The sequence below is a fragment of the Oryzias latipes genome, chromosome 3 (assembly GCF_053564925.1).
Source record: "Oryzias latipes strain Hd-rR chromosome 3, Olatipes_Hd-rR_3.1".
Taxonomy (NCBI): domain Eukaryota; kingdom Metazoa; phylum Chordata; class Actinopteri; order Beloniformes; family Adrianichthyidae; genus Oryzias; species Oryzias latipes.
Window position 1 is genome coordinate 1473476 of NC_136239.1, and position 20512 is coordinate 1493987.

General features: G+C 51.3%; 1 protein-coding gene across 1 annotated transcript in view; it reads right to left on the reverse strand.

Annotated features, from left to right (window-relative positions):
- wdhd1 (WD repeat and HMG-box DNA binding protein 1) overlaps positions 1 to 20512 on the reverse strand; it is a 38261-nt gene that overhangs the window by 1317 nt on the left and 16432 nt on the right. Inside the window, exons 16-25 of the mRNA XM_011492502.4 lie at positions 20309 to 20465; positions 17581 to 17695; positions 17198 to 17329; positions 15402 to 15625; positions 15021 to 15145; positions 8375 to 8431; positions 8210 to 8241; positions 6679 to 6840; positions 6477 to 6598; positions 6267 to 6402 (exon numbers count right to left, since the gene is read on the reverse strand). Of these exons, the coding sequence (XP_011490804.2) occupies positions 6267 to 6402; positions 6477 to 6598; positions 6679 to 6840; positions 8210 to 8241; positions 8375 to 8431; positions 15021 to 15145; positions 15402 to 15625; positions 17198 to 17329; positions 17581 to 17695; positions 20309 to 20465 (1262 nt within the window). The remainder of the gene's footprint in view (positions 1 to 6266; positions 6403 to 6476; positions 6599 to 6678; positions 6841 to 8209; positions 8242 to 8374; positions 8432 to 15020; positions 15146 to 15401; positions 15626 to 17197; positions 17330 to 17580; positions 17696 to 20308; positions 20466 to 20512) is intronic.

The window sequence follows — 20512 nt, forward strand, 5'->3', positions numbered from 1 at the left end:
ATTCCAGACCCCCACCAAACTAACAGCTGCTTCCTAATAATAAATATTCCTCATCCATAGAATGAATCTACTTTATTGGGTCGACTGGATTTTATGAAAAGGTAAAGAAAAACTAGAAAGGAGTCTGCATCCAAGTGAATCTGTTTCCATCATCTTCCTCATCTGAACTCTGGGGTTTGACAGACAAAAGGAAAATGGAGAAAAGATCAAAGGAAACATCAGCGTCCAGATTAGAAAGAAGAGAAACACCCCAAGGATGAAGGAATGCAGGCGGGGCCAAAATGAACACTCACTAGGGGCCAAATACGACCACATGAACTGATGGAGGGGTAATATATGAAGCAACATTTGGTTAATGAAGGTTTCACTTCATTAGACTAGTCTGGTTAATTAAACTAACCCGGTTAACTGAACTAGTCTAGTTAATTGAACTAGTCTGGTTATTTAGACTAGTCTGGTTAATTGAACTAGTCTGGTTAATTATACTAGTCTGGTTAACTAGACTAGTCTGGTTAATTAGACTAGTCTGGTTAATTGATATAGTCAGGTTAACTGAATTAGTCTGGTTAATTATACTAGCCTGGTTATTTGAACTAGTCTGGTTAATTGAACTAGTCTGGTTAATTGAACTAGTCTGGTTATTTAGACGAGTCTGGTTAATTGAACTAGTCTGGTTATTTAGACTAGTGTGGTAAAATAAAATAAAAGACTAGTCTGGTAAAATAGACTAGTCTGGTTAATTTAACTAGTCTGGTTAATTGAACTAGTCTGGTTATTTGAACTAGTCTGGTTAATTGAACTAGTCTGGTTATTTAGACTGGTGTGGTAAAAAAAGGCTAGTCTGGTAAAATAGACTAGTCTGGTTAATTGAACTAGTCTGGTTATTTGAACTAGTCTGGTTAATTGAACTAGTCTGGTTATTTAGACTAGTGTGGTAAAATAAAATAAAAGACTAGTCTGGTAAAATAGACTAGTCTGGTTAATTGAACTAGTCTGGTTAATTGAACTAGTCTGGTTATTTAGACTAGTCTGGTTAATTGAACTAGTCTGGTTATTTAGACTAGTGTGGTAAAAAAAAGGCTAGTCTGGTAAAATAGACTAGTCTGGTTAATTGAACTAGTCTGGTTAATTGAACTAGTCTGGTTATTTGAACTAGTCTGGTTAATTGAACTAGTCTGGTTATTTAGACTAGTCTGGTAAAATAGACTAGTCTGGTTAATTGAACTAGTCTGGTTAATTGAACTAGTCTGGTTAATTGAACTAGTCTGTTCATTTAGACTAGTCTGGTTATTAATTCAATTAACTCATGCGGTTAATATAATTTAAATTCCGTCTTAAAACGCATTTTTACTCTCTAGCGTTTAACACCGCACGAGTTGTTTGGTCCTCTGTGTTTTTACAGTATTTTTATCTGTATTTATCTGTGTTTTTACCTTGTTTTTATTTTTTTATTTTTTTATTCATTTTACTGGTGTACTTTGTTTTTATTTTGTTTGGCAATCTTTTGTCTGGTGTTTGGTCACTGTACAGCACTTTGGAAACTGCCAGTTTGAGAAATGTGCTATATAAATAAAGTGGATTGGTTAATTAGACTAGTCTGGTTATTTAGACTAGTCTGGATAATTGAACTAGTCTGGTTATTTAGACTAGTCTGGTTAATTAGACTAGTCTGGTAAATTTAACTAGTCAGGTTAATCTAACTAGTCTGGTCAAATAGACTAGTCTGGTTAATTGAACTAGTCTGGTTAACTAGAACTAGTCTGGTTAAATAGATTAGTCGGGTTAATTTAACTAGTCTAGTCTAGTTAATTGAACTAGTCTGGTTAATTTGACTAGTCTGGTTAACTAGACTTGTCTGGTTAATTGAACTAGTCTAGTTATTTGGACTAGTCTGGTTAATTAGATTAGTCTGGTTAATTGAACTAGTCTGGTTATTTAGACTAGTCTGGTTAACTGAACTAGTCGGGTTAAATAGATTAATCAGGTTAATGTAACTAGTCTGGTCTCACATACAGTCAATTCTTCAGTCGTTTGTCTTTGTTGTTCAGGTTTCTGTGACACCAGAAGAAAATGTCCTTTAGTTTCCATTGATGTTCATTCCTGAAGAATTCCTTCATGATTGGTGTCAGGCTTGGATTCAGATCAAGGAAACAGAGAAATGTGGACGTTTTACCAGAAGCAGCCTTCAGAGAGAAAACACAAACTGATGTGTGGAAGTGTGAACAACTACACACTAGATCTGATGGAGAATTCAACTCTACACGTATGTTCTACCTATGTTGAATAATAAAGCCAAATAAATGATCTGCTGTTTGGCCCAGAGCGTCAGACTAGCCAGGACGCCTCTGAAGATGTAGAATGAGAAGTGAGTGAGGACTCTAGAAACCCTGGAATGATGCCGTTCACCGGAAACTCCAAAGGCTGCAGCATCTTTCTAGGTGGTAACGGTGGCAGAGCCCTGGTCTAGATGTTAAATCATTTTCATATGAATGGATAACAGTTTTTTGTTGTTGTTGACGGCTAAAGGTCAGATCTATTGGTGGACGTTTCCTGCTTGTGTTTTAGATTTCTTTGAGTGGTGACAGGAGCACCATGCTGCTTTGTGTATTTGATCATGTCCATCAGCACATGATCCTGCTTTCTGCTGCTGCGGTTGCCATGGCAACGCGCCGCACCACGTCACAAATAGTCCACTTTTTGAGAAAGAAGCGATCCAATCGGACTACGCGGTGCATCGTCATGGTAACGGCTACAGAGCCAGCACCACAGCGGAGGAAGGTTGTCTATTTGCTGATAGAGAAAGCATCATTGTGCACCTCCTATTAACGCCTGGTTGTGTCCAGAAGAAGAAGCTAAAGTTAGTTTCAAATAAATACGGTAGTTCCTCCTTTCTATTTTTTTAGATTCTTTTCCCTTTTGCTGCATCCCGGTCTCCAAAATCCTCCGAGTCCCCAAACGGGTTACAGGAAGCTGAAATCACTCGTGACTTTTCTACCGTCTTGCTGTTGTGATGAACTCGTTTTGGTTTTTTTTTTGTGGAAATGTTCAAGATTTAAAAAAATACACATGGTGGATTTAAAGTGGAGGTTGGACATAATGATAAAGCAAACTTTTATAAAGCCACTTTTTTTAGTTAACTTTGATCCCAATGTCACCAATTACAATGCAAATACCTCAAAATGAGGCTTTTTACAGCAAATATTAGGTTTGATTCAAAGGAGATCGGCTCGATTGATTATTTACAGGTCTAACTTGATCACAGCGCTAGTTTTCATTGGTTCAGTTTAAAAACATTTCACTTTAAAGTCTTTGTTCATATTCCAATCAGCCATAAAAATATGAAGCTAAAGCTCACTACATGGAGGGCTTTTACTTTGAAACTTCCAGCATAAACAACATCCTGCTGCTGCTCTAAAAAGAGAACAATGATGCCACAGCCTCATGGAAAATGCATGTATTTTACGAGATCAATGCTCCCACTTTTAAAACGTGCATCACTGGGTTGCTAGGCAACAGGCGCCCCCCACCCTCCTCCACTCACTCCCACTTCCTGGTGTGTGTGGTCCAGCGAAGCCCTGAGGGTCTTGATGTATGCAGGGTCAGGAGCCTGCAGACACTTCACACGCGTGTGGCTGCTTCCACCTCATTTCTAATCCGCTCGCTGTAAATGACCGGATCGGTGCAGCAGCGGCCGACAGGCTTTGTTTGTTCAACCTCTGCCGTTTCATAGAGGGGGGGGGGGGGGCATGCTGCCTTTTGTTTTTACCAAATGTTTGCCCAATCCCTGAATTTGAAAACGACTGATCGCAGAACTCCACCCACACGCTCACCACTGCGCTTTACACAGGAGGAAAGTGTGTTTGTAAGCTCCTCCCACTCATCACACCTTTACCACGTAAGCGTGGCGTTCCATGGCTGCCATTCATTGAATGAGCGCAAAGATACCTGAGCGAGTGTTTTCAGGAGCGGAGTGAGGAACCTTACAGCCTCATAAGCACAATGACTGCACGGCGCTCCTGTGAGCGGTGTTCAGGCGGCGTGTTACAGCACAAAGAGACCCGCTGCACTTCCTGACCTTGTTCTTGGCCGTTCGTTAACGTTTTAATCCACGTTACATCTGCCGTCTGTTTTCTATTAAAGCCTCTAAAACATAGAAGTCCCGCCCCCCAGTCAGGATTGCAGCCATGCAAAGCTGCGTATGCAAAACTACCATAATGTCCCTACTATAAGACGCACTTGAGCCTTAAAAAAACGTGGGTCTTATAATCTGGTGTGCCAGAGATCAGGAGCGCTCGCCATCTGTAGTTTAGAAAAGGACAGTGGTTGGCGTCAGCGCCTTCAAGTTCTGAAGGCCTAAAAAAATATCTGAATCATGTGTTGATTATATTTTGTCCATGCATACTCAATAATCATTTGTCCGTTCTCTTTGATTGTGTTTATGATGGTTCTGCTGCTTCCAGACTGACTGCAAAATCAATATCTGTCATTCATTTCCTTCAACCAATCAGATTTTGAGTTGGTGTCAGCAGGGCCTTCTAGCAGCTTAGGCAGCGTCACAGAATTCAGAGCTTGTGATTGGACAGAAGTTTCAGGAAGTCACATGCAGCCTTGTCCAGTTGGACACAGATCCACGGAGGACGTTTTGATCTGTCTCAGTTAAAAACAGACTGATGTATCCATGGAGGATCCAGCAGGAACATCTCCCACTGACCTCCTGGACTTCCTGAGTGAATCATGAAGCAGCCGTTCAGATTTGCGTGTTTGGACTGACCGTCCCTGTGTCCACTGCGTCTGTCCAGCGGACATTTTGGGCTCTAAAGCAGATTCAACCTACAGAGACAACTGGACAGAATCTCAGCACTGATGATGGAATAGAAAAGGACTGAAGACCATCATCTACATGACAGGCTGATGGACTGTTTGGAGGAAAGAGGAGGATGGATTCGTCTTCAAATAATCTCATTTTTTGATGATGACATGATAAATAAAATAACTAATATTCCATATTTATGTGGTTGTTTTCCATGTTTTGGGCTGGCTGTAGCTACATAATGAGGTTTGTTTATTTCGTTTATTTAGAGGCATAAAACGGTTCATGAGTAGGGATGGGTACCGCACCCCGGTGTTGAACGAGCCCCGGGGCAACATTCTTCAAGACCGCAGTATCGTTAAGATCTGACCTCAACGGTTCTGGAGAAGTGGCTTTTTTATGTGTCCCACAAAATATAAACGTTATCTGCCATATTTAACTCTACAAGTCAGTCAATTTTCCGTTAATTAATGATGATATTAATTTAGCTCTTCTCACTGAAGAGGAGAGGTCTGTTGGTGTGCACGGGGGCGGGGCTGTTGTTCAGACAGCACGCGGCGTAAAATGACTGAAATCTGCGCTAGAGCGCCCCGACCATCGTGTCAACCTGCTGCTATGATGACCGTATTTTGCGCTGTCTGTGTAGAACAGACTGGAGGAAAAAACGACCGTCAGCTGCAGAGGATTTGAACAGGTGAACAGGTGGAGAGGCGGGGGAGGGGCTTCGGCTTCAGAGATGGAAACACGGGCGCCAGATTCAGACGCAGCTTTCACTGCAGGAGTTGAAGCAGAGACTCTCTCTGGATGATCTCATGAACTCAAACATTTATTTAATTTGTTTCATTTTTACATCATGACAGCAATATGTCAAAACATTGCTGTTTATTTTTCTTTAACTTATTTTTTTATGTATTTTACTTTTCAAGTTGGAAAAATGTATAAAGTAAAATGTTTTGTTGCATAATGAGGAAATAAAACACTTTTATGTTCTTAATTTAATTTAATTTCTTTTCATCCTCAAAAAGTTTCAATGAGAGTATCGTTAAAATACCGGATCAATAATCAGTATCAATAAGAGTACTAGTACCGTTAAAATCTTATCCATACCCATCCCTATTCATGCGGGATTCAGACGTAGCACCACTGAAGGCCCGGGTGTGTAACGGTCCGCCACTGGAAAAGCAAACAATCCATTTTTGTTCAGCCCGTGAACTTGATCCCGACTAAACAGGCTCTGTCTCCAAATTGATCAGTTAGTAAAGCAGTGGTTTTGGATGCAGTAACGAGTGTTTGATTCCACAGGAAACAGAGAATGTTCACATGAGAACTGGACTGAGGGAGGAAACTGCTTTACTTCTGGCTCCAACCAATAGAACTGCTGCTCTTTTTGGCGTGTTGGAACCAGTCAGCAGTGATGGATCTGAGTCATCGCTGCGTGTCAAAGGCGGAGCCTCACCAGCCGCTCCTCTGCGGACAGCGCCCTGAAGCGGCCCATGGCCTCCCTGATGACCTCCGTCTCGTCCAGGTCCGGACCGTCTGCAGTGATGCTCTTCCTGTTCTCCTCCAGCCACAGCTGAAAGCCCGTCTTTGGCCTGAAGTCACACCAACAGGAGCAAAGGTAGGCCTTTGATTCGATCCAACAGTCCAGTTGGGGGTTTTTCTTTACCTTTGGTTCTCTGAAGCGGGAGGCGGAGCTTCGGCTTGTTTTGGCAGATCTGCGGGCGGCTCTTTGTCCTCCTCGGCCTTCTTGGTCTTGGAGGTGGCCATCTGCAGCAGGGTGGACTGAGTCTGCAGGAGAAAAGGAAAACCGCGGGTGACACCGTCCTCTGCCATCACGCCGTTCTGCATTTTCTGACATGTTCTGCCACCTTCGTCTTCGGACGGGGCGCCAGCGGTTTCAGGACGGGGCTTTTGCTGGCCTTCGCTGCGGGCCCGCTCAGCGGCGCCGACTTCCTGCCGGAGGTCATGCTGTCCAGGATGTTGGTCGCTCGCGGCTGAGCCGACGCAGACGACTTCCCCGCGCCAGAAACCTGGAAGCATCCACTGACTTCAGAGGTTTTCCCACAAAGAACACCGCTGCTGGGCGGATTTGAACCCAATAGGGAGCTTTGGCTCGAGGGCACTGCAGCATCAGCTCTTCAACGACAATCAAAGCTACTCAGAAAGCAACTCTAAACGTTTAGAGGGAAAGAGCCGAGGATTCTCCGGGGATAACTTCCCACAAGGATTCATTCCAGGTTCTTCTTTATAGAATGGAACCAAAAAGGAATGACAGCGATGGGCACTCTGAGAAATGATTGACAGTTCCTACATTTTGAAGCAGACATTTAACTTGACTAACCATGACCACTTCAGGTTTTTACACATAAAAGATTACTTTGACGAGGAAAGTAGAAATAATACAAATTTAGAGAGGAAGATGGAATAATAAGATCTATTTTTGAAACTTAAATTCTAAAAAACACAGAATCATATCCACATTTAAAGATCTAATGGAAAAAACACCACATTTATCAATGTCCATGACGGACATGGAGACTGCATTGTTGGAAAAACAGATATTTCATAACAGCAAAAATCACCAACAAGCACAGTTTGGTGCCACAGCCATGCTGGAGGAAATGTGGAGACATAAACGTAGATCATTCTCATATTTGATGGTCGTGCCCCCAAAGCGAGTCCCTTTAGGAAGAGTCTTCACCAGATTATAACCAAGGTCCTGGGCTTAAACATCCCACCGTGTATCTGGGCATTATATCAGAAAATGTACTCAAAATGACAGATTTTTGGTCATAATGTTCCTCGCCACAGGCAAGAAAAGACTCTGTTTTAGGACCTAGAACAGGTCTGCCCCTGACAGACCTGCTCTAGGTCCTAAGACCTTACAGACCTGTTCTAGACCTGTTCTAGGTCCTAAGACCTTACAGACCTGTTCTACACCTGTTCTAGGTCCTAAGACCTTACAGACCTGTTCTAGACCTGTTCTAGGTCCTAAGACCTTACAGACCTGTTCTAGACCTGTTCTAGGTCCTAGCCAAAGAAAAACTAACAGCTACGTCAGAATTCCTGCTTGTGACCACATATTTAGATTTTCCACTGCAATTTGCAAGAATTCTCTTCTCTTCCTAAAGTCAAGAACTTACACAATTAGTGGCAGACTACAGACTTCTGTGGCTTTTTGTAAGCTGGACATGTGACTTCCTGGACCGTGAAAAAAGGTCATGGGTTGAATGTGGAAGGAGTTCTCTGTCAGGAAGGCGCAGGATTTGTTGCTTTCAGCCTGTTTTTTGGTTGACTTGTGTTCTGATGAGACCTGAACGCTTTAGAATCTGTTCACATTTTGCAGTTGAACTGAAAATCCAACAGAATTGAGTTCAAGTGGCGTAAAAAAGAATTTACCTTGAAAGGATTGGCTCGACCCGCTTTCCCAACTGAAAAAGAAAGATCAGGAGGAGACTCAGAAGAACGGCTGGTCTGACAGGAAAAGGACACATTTGGAGTCCAGAGAAGCAGAACCTTCATCAGGACAAAGCAGCAGCAGAGTTCACAGGTGTGTTTGCTCACCTGCTGTCACAGACGGCGTCACAGGTGAGCCGGTCTCTTTGGCAAACGGATTTACGTCTGTGGAGTGAAGCGCATGAGAGATTCTGAATCCAGGACATTTCTATCAGGAACAGTGGAATAAAGCTGCAAAAAGTGGAAACCTTTTCAGCTGAAACATGTTCCTTTGTGGTCCCTTTACGGATCCACGCTACGGAAAAAGACTGACTAGAGACACAGTAGCTGCAGTTCTATGTGCAAAAATGTCTTCCAGAAAATGATGATCCGGTTATAACAACCGTTTCCATTCTCCACACTTTCAGTCAGAATAAATCATGTGTGAAGGCACGTGTGGACGCACGTGTGGACGCACGGGTGGACGCACGGGTGGGCGCACGTGTGGGCGCACGTGTGGACGCACGTGTGGGCGCACGTGTGGGCGCACGGGTGGGCGCACGGGTGGGCGCACGGGTGGGCGCACGTGTGGGCGCACGGGTGGACGCACGGGTGGACGCACGTGTGGGCGCACGTGTGGACGCACGAGTGGACGCACGTGTGAAGGCACGTGTGGGCGCACGAGTGGGCGCACGAGTGGACGCACGTGTGGACGCACGTGTGAAAGCACGTGTGGGCGCACGAGTGGACGCACGTGTGAAGGCACGTTTGAAGGCACGTGTGGGCGCACGAGTGGGCGCACGTGTGGGCGCACGTGTGGACGCACGTTTGAAGGCACGTGTGGGCGCACGTTTGAAGGCACGTGTGGGCGCACGAGTGGACGCACGTGTGAAGGCACGTGTGGACGCACGTGTGAAGGCACGTGTGGGCGCACGTGTGAAGGCACGTGTGGGCGCACGAGTGGACGGACGTGTGGGCGCACGAGTGGACGCACGTGTGGACGCACGTGTGAAGGCACGTGTGGGCGCACGAGTGGACGCACGTGTGGGCGCACGAGTGGACGCACGTGTGGGCGCACGTGTGGGCGCACGTGTGGACGCACGTGTGGACGCACGTGTGAAGGCACGTGTGGGCGCAGGAGTGGACGCACGTGTGGGCGCACGAGTGGACGCACGTGTGGGCGCACGAGTGGACGCACGAGTGGATGCACGTGTGAAGGCACGAGTGGACGCACGTGTGGACGCACGTGTGAAGGCACGTGTGGGCGCACGAGTGGACGCACGTGTGGACGCACGTGTGCAGGCACGTGTGGGCGCACGAGTGGACGCACGTGTGGACGCACGTGTGAAGGCACGTGTGGGCGCACGAGTGGACGCACGTGTGGACGCACGTGTGAAAGCACGTGTGGGCGCACGAGTGGACGCACATGTGAAGGCACGTGTGGGCGCACGTGTGGACGCACGTGTGGGCGCACGAGTGGACGCACGGGTGGACGCACGGGTGGACGCACGGGTGGACGCACGGATGGACGCACGGGTGGGCGCACGGGTGGGCGCACGTGTGGGCGCACGTGTGGACGCACGGGTGGACGCACGTGTGGGCGCACGTGTGGACGCACGTGTGGGCGCACGTGTGGGCGCACGGGTGGGCGCACGGGTGGGCGCACGTGTGGGCGCACGGGTGGGCGCACGTGTGGGCGCACGGGTGGACGCACGGGTGGACGCACGAGTGGACGCACGTGTGGACGCACGTGTGAAGGCACGTGTGGGCGCACGAGTGGACGCACGTGTGGACGCACGTGTGAAGGCACGTGTGGGGGCACGAGTGGACGCACGTGTGGACGCACGTGTGAAAGCACGTGTGGGCGCACGAGTGGACGCACGTGTGGACGCACGTGTGCAGGCACGTGTGGGCGCACGAGTGGACGCACGTGTGGACGCACGTGTGCAGGCACGTGTGGGCGCACGAGTGGACGCACGTGTGGACGCACGTGTGAAGGCACGTGTGGGCGCACGAGTGGACGCACGTGTGGACGCACGTGTGAAAGCACGTGTGGGCGCACGAGTGGACGCACATGTGAAGGCACGTGTGGGCGCACGTGTGGACGCACGTGTGGACGCACGTGTGAAGGCACGTGTGGGCGCACGAGTGGACGCACGTGTGGAGGCACGTGTGAAGGCACGTGTGGGCGCACGAGTGGACGCACGTGTGGGCGCACGTGTGGACGCACGTGTGGACGCACGTTTGAAGGCACGTGTGGGCGCACGAGTGGACGCACGTGTGGGCGCACGTGTGGACGCACGTTTGAAGGCACGTGTGGACGCACGTGTGAAAGCACGTGTGGGCGCACGAGTGGACGCACGTGTGGACGCACGTGTGCAGGCACGTGTGGGCGCACGAGTGGACGCACGTGTGGACGCACGTGTGCAGGCACGTGTGGGCGCACGAGTGGACGCACGTGTGGACGCACGTGTGAAGGCACGTGTGGGCGCACGAGTGGACGCACGTGTGGACGCACGTGTGAAAGCACGTGTGGGCGCACGAGTGGACGCACATGTGAAGGCACGTGTGGGCGCACGTGTGGACGCACGTGTGGACGCACGTGTGAAGGCACGTGTGGGCGCACGAGTGGACGCACGTGTGGAGGCACGTGTGAAGGCACGTGTGGGCGCACGAGTGGACGCACGTGTGGGCGCACGTGTGGACGCACGTGTGGACGCACGTTTGAAGGCACGTGTGGGCGCACGAGTGGACGCACGTGTGGGCGCACGTGTAGACGCACGTTTGAAGGCACGTGTGGACGCACGTGTGAAGGCACGAGTGGACGCACGTGTGGACGCACGTGTGAAGGCACGTGTGGGCGCACGAGTGGACGCACGTGTGGGCGCACGTGTGGACGCACGTTTGAAGGCACGTGTGGGCGCACGAGTGGACGCACGTGTGAAGGCACGTGTGGACGCACGTGTGAAGGCACGTGTGGACGCACGTGTGAAGGCACGTGTGGGCGCACGAGTGGACGCACGTGTGGGCGCACGAGTGGACGCACGAGTGGATGCACGTGTGGACGCACGTGTGAAGGCACGTGTGGGCGCACGAGTGGACGCACGTGTGGGCGCACGTGTGGGCGCACGAGTGGACGCACGTGTGGGCGCACGTGTGGACGCACGTGTGAAGGCACGTGTGGGCGCAGGAGTGGACGCACGTGTGGGCGCAGGAGTGGACGCACGTGTGGGCGCACGAGTGGACGCACGTGTGGGCGCACGAGTGGACGCACGAGTGGATGCACGTGTGAAGGCACGAGTGGACGCACGTGTGGACGCACGTGTGAAAGCACGTGTGGGCGCACGAGTGGACGCACGTGTGGACGCACGTGTGCAGGCACGTGTGGGCGCACGAGTGGACGCACGTGTGGACGCACGTGTGCAGGCACGTGTGGGCGCACGAGTGGACGCACGTGTGGACGCACGTGTGAAGGCACGTGTGGGCGCACGAGTGGACGCACGTGTGGACGCACGTGTGAAAGCACGTGTGGGCGCACGAGTGGACGCACATGTGAAGGCACGTGTGGGCGCACGTGTGGACGCACGTGTGGACGCACGTGTGAAGGCACGTGTGGGCGCACGAGTGGACGCACGTGTGGAGGCACGTGTGAAGGCACGTGTGGGCGCACGAGTGGACGCACGTGTGGGCGCACGTGTGGATGCACGTGTGGACGCACGTTTGAAGGCACGTGTGGGCGCACGAGTGGACGCACGTGTGGGCGCACGTGTGGACGCACGTTTGAAGGCACGTGTGGACGCACGTGTGAAGGCACGAGTGGACGCACGTGTGAAGGCACGTGTGGGCGCACGAGTGGACGCACGTGTGGGCGCACGTGTGGACGCACGTTTGAAGGCACGTGTGGGCGCACGAGTGGACGCACGTGTGAAGGCACGTGTGGACGCACGTGTGAAGGCACGTGTGGGCGCACGAGTGGACGCACGTGTGAAGGCACGTGTGGGCGCACGAGTGGACGCACGTGTGAAGGCACGTGTGGACGCACGTGTGGGCGCACGAGTGGATGCACGTGTGAAGGCACGTGTGGGCGCACGAGTGGATGCACGTGTGGACGCACGGGTGGACGCACGTGTGGGCGCACGTGTGGGCGCACGTGTGGGCGCACGTGTGGGCGCACGAGTGGACGCACGAGTGGACGCACGTGTGAAGGCACGTGTGGGCGCACGAGTGGACGCACGTGTGGACGCACGTGTGGGCGCACGAGTGGACGCACGTGTGGACGCACGTGTGGGCGCACGAGTGGACGCACGTGTGGGCGCACGAGTGGACGCACGTGTGGACGCACGTGTGAAGGCACGTGTGAAGGCACGTGTGGGCGCACGAGTGGACGCACGTGTGGACGCACGTGTGGGCGCACGAGTGGACGCACGTGTGGACGCACGTGTGAAGGCACGTGTGGGCGCACGAGTGGACGCACGTGTGAAGGCACGTGTGGACGCACGTGTGGGCGCACGAGTGGATGCACGTGTGAAGGCACGTGTGGGCGCACGAGTGGACGCACGTGTGGACGCACGTGTGGGCGCACGAGTGGACGCACGTGTGGGCGCACGAGTGGACGCACGTGTGGACGCACGTGTGAAGGCACGTGTGAAGGCACGTGTGGGCGCACGAGTGGACGCACGTGTGGAGGCACGTGTGGGCGCACGAGTGGACGCACGTGTGGACGCACGTGTGAAGGCACGTGTGGGCGCACGAGTGGACGCACGTGTGAAGGCACGTGTGGGCGCACGAGTGGACGCACTTGTGGGCGCACGTGTGGACGCACGTGTGCAGGCACGTGTGGGCGCACTAGTGGACGCACGTGTGGACGCACGTGTGAAGGCACGTGTGGGCGCACGAGTGGACGCACGTGTGGACGCACGTGTGAAAGCACGTGTGGGCGCACGAGTGGACGCACATGTGAAGGCACGTGTGGGCGCACGTGTGGACGCACGTGTGGACGCACGTGTGAAGGCACGTGTGGGCGCACGAGTGGACGCACGTGTGGACGCACGTGTGCAGGCACGTGTGGGCGCACGAGTGGACGCACGTGTGGACGCACGTGTGAAGGCACGTGTGGGCGCACGAGTGGACGCACGTGTGGACGCACGTGTGCAGGCACGTGTGGGCGCACGAGTGGACGCACGTGTGGGCGCACGAGTGGACGCACGTGTGGACGCACGTGTGAAGGCACGTGTGAAGGCACGTGTGGGCGCACGAGTGGACGCACGTGTGGAGGCACGTGTGGGCGCACGAGTGGACGCACGTGTGGACGCACGTGTGAAGGCACGTGTGGGCGCACGAGTGGACGCACGTGTGAAGGCACGTGTGGGCGCACGAGTGGACGCACTTGTGGGCGCACGTGTGGACGCACGTTTGAAGGCACGTGTGGGCGCACGAGTGGACGCACGTGTGAAGGCACGTGTGGACGCACGTGTGAAGGCACGTGTGGGCGCACGAGTGGACGCACGTGTGGGCGCACGAGTGGACGCACGTGTGGACGCACGTGTGAAGGCACGTGTGAAGGCACGTGTGGGCGCACGAGTGGACGCACGTGTGGAGGCACGTGTGGGCGCACGAGTGGACGCACGTGTGGACGCACGTGTGAAGGCACGTGTGGGCGCACGAGTGGACGCACGTGTGAAGGCACGTGTGGGCGCACGAGTGGACGCACTTGTGGGCGCACGTGTGGACGCACGTTTGAAGGCACGTGTGGGCGCACGAGTGGACGCACGTGTGAAGGCACGTGTGGACGCACGTGTGAAGGCACGTGTGGACGCACGTGTGAAGGCACGTGTGGGCGCACGAGTGGACGCACGTGTGGGCGCACGTGTGGGCGCACGTGTGAAGGCACGTGTGGGCGCACGAGTGGACGCACGTGTGGACGCACGTGTGAAGGCACGTGTGGGCGCACGAGTGGACGCACGTGTGGACGCACGTGTGAAGGCACGTGTGGGCGCACGAGTGGACGCACATGTGGACGCACGTGTGAAGGCACGTGTGGGCGCACGAGTGGACGCACGTGTGGACGCACGTGTGAAGGCACGTGTGGGCGCACGAGTGGACGCACATGTGGACGCACGTGTGAAGGCACGTGTGGGCGCACGAGTGGACGCACGTGTGGACGCACTTGTGAAGGCACGTGTGGGCGCACGAGTGGACGCACGTGTGGACGCACGTGTGAAGGCACGTGTGGGCGCACGAGTGGACGCACGTGTGGACGCACGTGTGAAGGCACGTGTGAAGGCACGTGTGGGCGCACGAGTGGACGCACGTGTGAAGGCACGTGTGGGCGCACGAGTGGACGCACGTGTGGACGCACGTGTGGGCGCACGAGTGGACGCACGTGTGGGCGCACGTGTGGACGCATGTGTGAAGGCACGTGTGGGCGCACGAGTGGACGCACGTGTGGGCGCACGTGGGCACGCACGTGTGGACGCACGTGTGGAGGCATAAAATATGCGTGGACATGCGATGGCTCAGAAGCTGCCGCCTGAGGAGAAACAGCGTTCAGCGTTTCCCTCCTTCCTCGTGGATGCATTAGGAGTCTGCTTTGGGTCCAGATCAACACGTTTCCCGGCTTTAAGAAGCTGATGGAACGACTTACCTCTTAGACAGTATCTTCAATAGTTTTATATGAATTAAGAAGAACATTCTCCATATTTAGGACGTAGTCTCCAGGGGAATAGATTGCAATTATTCTGTTCATTTGGGCTAAAAGCTGAAGGAGAGAACTGACTTGTTCCCGTTTGCGTCTCCTCCTCTTCCTCCTCCGACGGTGCGCTCCTCTGACCTCTGAACTCTGCTTCTTCCTCCTGAAGTCTGGAAGCACGGCGTCCTCCGGCGAGCTCCGCCTCACCAAACCTGTCCAACAGAAGGCAGGATGCGTTCTCCAATCTGATTGAATTTCTAGATCCGTTCTAAACGTTCCATCAAAACATTGTCTAGATAAACCCTAAAAAAGAAACTGTAGCTCTGCTCCAAACTCTATACAAGAAGTGAGCCTTAAAGCTGACAGGAAAAAAAAGTGTCTGAACGTCTGAGAAACCCGGGACAGAACCAGCAGAACCCGGAGACTGGACTTCAGGTTTCAGATGGAGAGGATGTGAAGGAACTTTACTCAGAGGAGCGTCTGATGCCGGAATAGCGCAGATCTTCGTCCTCCTCTTCTGGCTCCTCCTCCTGACTCTGGATGGTTTTTTCCATGGCGATCTCACTGAGCCTCTGGGCGAGGGCCATGCGTCTGGACCGGGACGCGTAGCGAATAGCCAGAGGCACCACGTTCTGGGTCATCAGCTCCGCCAGCTCCACACAGCGAAACTCCCTCTCCAGCCTGCAGGACAGCTGCAACAGGACGGCCGTTTGTCAGACACCGCCATGCGTGCACCGCAGGAAGCCCCGCCCACTCCTGAACACTTCAGGTTTCACTGATGATTAAGGTAGACCTGAACTCAGAGAGCCCCCATACATGACCGATGTATGAGGTGTGACCTCTGACCCCTCAGCCATCACACAAATGAAGATGTTTTTTCCTTCATTCAATGGATGGATCCACAATAAAAAAAACCTTCTAAGGTCTCAATCGTATCAAAACTTCCAAAAGCATCACTTCTAGTTAGTTTTTGGTATTTTCAAAATAAAAGCAGAGCTAGTAGCTCCACAGAGGAATGTTCACCATCATCAACCTCTGATTAGAATCCTACACTTTGGTTGTATGTTTGATGGCTTCTTTAGTTAGTTACTGTACAGAACCCAAATGATGATCATCTCAGTACAAACATGCTAACTAGCATTTCTGTGCTGCTTTCAGGATCTCTGTCTTTTACAGCGTGTTCAGACTGGACACTGGTTCCTAAGTGAACCAGAATTCCCTTTTCCCGATAATCTGGAACAAGTTTTCAGTCTGAATCCACCCAAGAGGACTCTGGTCCAGGACCAGGAACTGCTCTGTGACCCACCTTAGAGGTGGTCTGGGTTCGTTTCCAATCAGATTCCTCAGCCTGAATACAATCCGTCCTCGGAGCGGAACATCTGGACCCACCGGGCCACCGTAGCCGACCTTAAAACGCTTCTGACAGGCTTTTCTGTGTGGTTACGGCCGACAGACGCCGCTGTGACGTCATCCTAAAAGCTACCTTGTAGTTCCTGAACAGAATTCTTCAAATCGACGCCATAACTGCACAACGATGAGATGCAGAAACTCATTCAGACTATTGGAAGGTGATCCACATCACTTCTCACCGTTTTCCTGACTGTCAGAAACACATTCGTGTTCTTCTGTCCGTCACCGTCCTGCAGCCTGACGTTGATGCAGACGTTCACATCTGTCAGTGAATCTAAAGTCTGAAGGAACTGAAAGTGCAGGACTTCCATCATTTCTGTCTCTGGTTGCTTTGCCCCGCCCTCCTAACTCCTGACCAATGAGTGAAGAGGTCTGCAGTCACATGGTTTTGTTGACAAGCTTTAGTCTGGAACAGAAAGGCTGCCTGACAGCCGTCTGAATACAGACCCAAGACAAGGTTCAGGACTCGATCCGGGTCAGAACCAAACGCTTCTCCAGTCTGAACACAAAAATAAAGAGAAGAACCTTTGAGATCTTCTGCATCTGCAGGTCATTTGGATCCACAAATGTTGCTGCTTCAACAAGGACAGAATCTTCCGATAGTCCTTTTTATCCGTGGTGTTGATCAGAACAGGAACTAAAAAAAAAGCTGCAGAACTTCTTTCTAAATGTGAAACGGCTCTGAGTCCAGGCAGAAGTGACTCAGCAGTCAGAACCCTCAGACCTTCGCTCTGGTAAAGTTGGTGAAGCAGCTGAACTCTGGGAGACGTCCAGGTTCTTGGTCTGGATGCTGGTGCTGATCTTGACCAGGGCTCCTCATGGAAACCCCGGTAACTGTGTGCATTCATACTCACAGCAAACATCTTCATGAGCAGCTCCTGCTTCTCCTTCTCGGACCGCGTCTGCGCGTCCTCGTCCACCTCGAAGCCGCTGGTGGACAGGAAACAGTAGTGGTTGTGGAAGAGGGCCGAACGCCAGAACTGCTCCTGGAGGAAGCAAAGCCAAGCAGCCGTGACCCCACCAGTCCAAGAAGTGAGTCCGTCATCTGTTCTGGCTGGAAAATGGCTGTACATTCATTTTTTGATAAACTAAAAACCAGGTTTTTCTGTCACCAAAGAAGGTAGTGGGGCAGGGCTGTGGCTTTATTAAGATATACATTTTCAAGTTTTGATTAACAGGAAGTGAAGCCCAGCTTACTGTTCAACCACACAGAACTCATCTTACTGGTCGTGTTTACCTCCATCTGCCCCTTCTCTGTGGTGGTCTGACACAGAGGCAGCTTGAAGGGCAGGATGGCCAGGGCAGGCCTGGGCAGCGTGGGCGGATACCTGGAGCCTTTGCAGGGAATACACCTGGAGGGAGGAGACAGGCGGCTGCCAGGTAAGGAGAAATGGGAGGGAAGCCGTTTGGAATGCAGACAAACCCGTGAGGAAGTCCAGCTCATGAATGAAGGCCGTGCAGCCTGTGCACTACAACACTGAGGTCACACCAACGCTGAGGTCACCACACTGTGTTAAGTTTATACTGGGAGAAACATGTAGGTTTTTCCCGCCTATGCAGCTCTCAGACGCTGAGCACAGGGGCCCCGGGGGGTCTGATGCTGGGGAATCTGACTGACTGGAAGCCCACAGAGAAACTGCAAAGGCAAAATGTGAAGATGGTCTAAAAACTTTAATAGCATTGACAGATCTGATGGTTGGGTTGATTCCTTCACTAAAATTGTAAATATAAATAATAGTTAATCTATCCATCTAGATAGAAGCAAAGGTTAAATGTGGCGTTGTTTCTTTGTTCCACTGTCAATCATAAACCATGAATATTGTCAATCAACAGCCCCTTTTGTACTCTTAATAAATTACAATGATTAAAGAAAATGTACGTTTAACTGGTGGAGAGTTCCAAACTGTCCGTTTCTGTTGAAGCGTTTCACCAAAATAGCATCTGGTTACTAGAGAAAGACTCCCGCCCATGCCCATATAAGGGCATTTCCCTTCTTCTGGATGGCACACTTTACCTCAGGATACTTCAGTGGACCATATCGGATGTCTATAAACGAGTTTCTGCCATTTACTATATATGAGCACTGGACTAAAGCTCACTCCTGACTGGTGAGCGGTTGCCATAGAAACGATGTCTTCAATTGATCAATCACTGCTTACTGCCTTATTTTACAGGTTTTAACATGTCTTTTCTGAAAGTACAGTCTGGTCCATGAATATTGTTCCAACATTTCTGCCTCTACAGTCTACCAGAGTGGATTTAAAATGAAACAAACAAGACGTGCTTTAACTGCAGACTGTCAGCTTTAATCTGAGGGTTTCTACATCCAGATCAGGTGAGCGGTGCAGGAATGACAACAGTTTGCATCTGTGCCCCCCACCTGTTGAGGAACCAATAGTAACGGCTTCTCAGCTGTTCTAAGTGTGTTATTCCCTCATTATCCCCATTCCAATGAGCAGATAAAAGGTTTTAGAAGTGTGCTGCATGCATTTGGAATCTGTTGCTGTCAACTCTCAAGATGAGATCCACAGAGCTGTCACTAACAGCCAAGCAAGCCACCATTAGGCTGAAAAAACAAAAGAGAACCATCAGAGAGATGGCACAAATCGTAGGCGTGGCCAAAACCACTGTTAGGAACATTCTCAGATAGAAGGAACGCTCTGGGGGGGTCAGCGACGCCAAACAACCCGGAAGACCACGGAAAACAACTGACCGAAGAATTCTGTCCCTGCTGAAGAAAACCGCCTTCACAACAGTTGGTCAGATCAAGAACCCTGACAGGAGGTGTGTGTGTGTGTGTGTGTGTGTGTGTGGGGGTGTGTGTGTGTGTCGACAATCAAGAGAAGACTTCAGAGTGAATCCAGAGGGTTTACCACTAGATGTGAACCATTAGTGAGCCTCAAAAGCAGGAAGGCCAGACTATAGTTTGACAAACTACATCTGAAACATTCTTCACAGTTCTGGAACAGATGAGACCCAGATCAACTTCTACCAGAGTGATGGAAGGAGAAGAGTAGAAGGAAAGGAACTGCTCCTGATCCTAAGCAGACCACCTCATCAGTGAAGCATGGTGGTGGTAATGTCATGGTGTGGGCATGTATGGCTCTCTTGTATTGATGTGATGCTGACAACAGCAGCAGGATGAATTCTGAGGAGTTTCAGGTGATTTTATCTGCTCATATTCAGCCAAATGCTTCAGCACTCATTGGACGGCGCCTCACAGTGCAGATGGACCCAAAGCAGGCTGCAACAGCAGCCAAAGACTTTCTTTAGTGAAAGAAGTGGAATGTTATGCAATGGCCAAGTCAAAACCTGACCAGAATCCCATTGAGCAAACGTTTCACTCGCTGAGGACTAAACTGAAGGGAAAAGGCCCCAAGAAGGAGCAGGAACTGAAGACAGCTGCACTGGAGGCCTGGCAGAGCATCAGAAACCTGCGTCTGCTGATGTCTATGTGCTCCAGACTTCAGGCTGGAAGTGACTGCAAAGGATCTGCAACCAAGTATTACAAAGTGAACGTTTAAAGTAATGATTATTGTTCTGTCCAGTTACTATTGGTTCCTCAACAGGTGGGGGGCACAGATGCAAACTGTCGTCATTCCTGCACCGCTCACCTGATCTGGATGTAGAAACCCTCAGATTAAAGCTGACAGTCTGCAGTTAAAGCACGTCCTGTTCGTCTCATTTCAAATCCACTCTGGTGGACTGTAGAGCCAGAAATGTTGGAACAATATTTATGGACCAGACTGTACTTATTCTCCTTTAAATAGCACAGCTAACCTAATTCAATTGTGTGCTTTTGACAAGACCTCCCTCCCGTCAGCACTAAGAAATGCGTGTCATTAATTATGTACAGAGTTTGATAAATAGTAATAAAAGTCTAAGTGGTTGCAGTTCCCACTGTCTCACTATTCCAACACTTTAACTCCTTATTGACCGGAACAACCGTCGGCATCGAGGCCCACCTGAGCTGCTGTGGGTTCTCGTGCACCCCCACCACCCAGTAGTGGTCCGACTTGCTCTTGCAGGTGTCCCTGGTGTTGCACACGGGGGTCCAGGTGTTGGCGAGCGCACGGTTCAGCATGCGGACCACTCCCTCCGAGTCCACAAAGCACGGCGTTCCTGAGAGAAAGGCGCACAGCAGCTCTCACAAACCCCTCGTTTCCCAT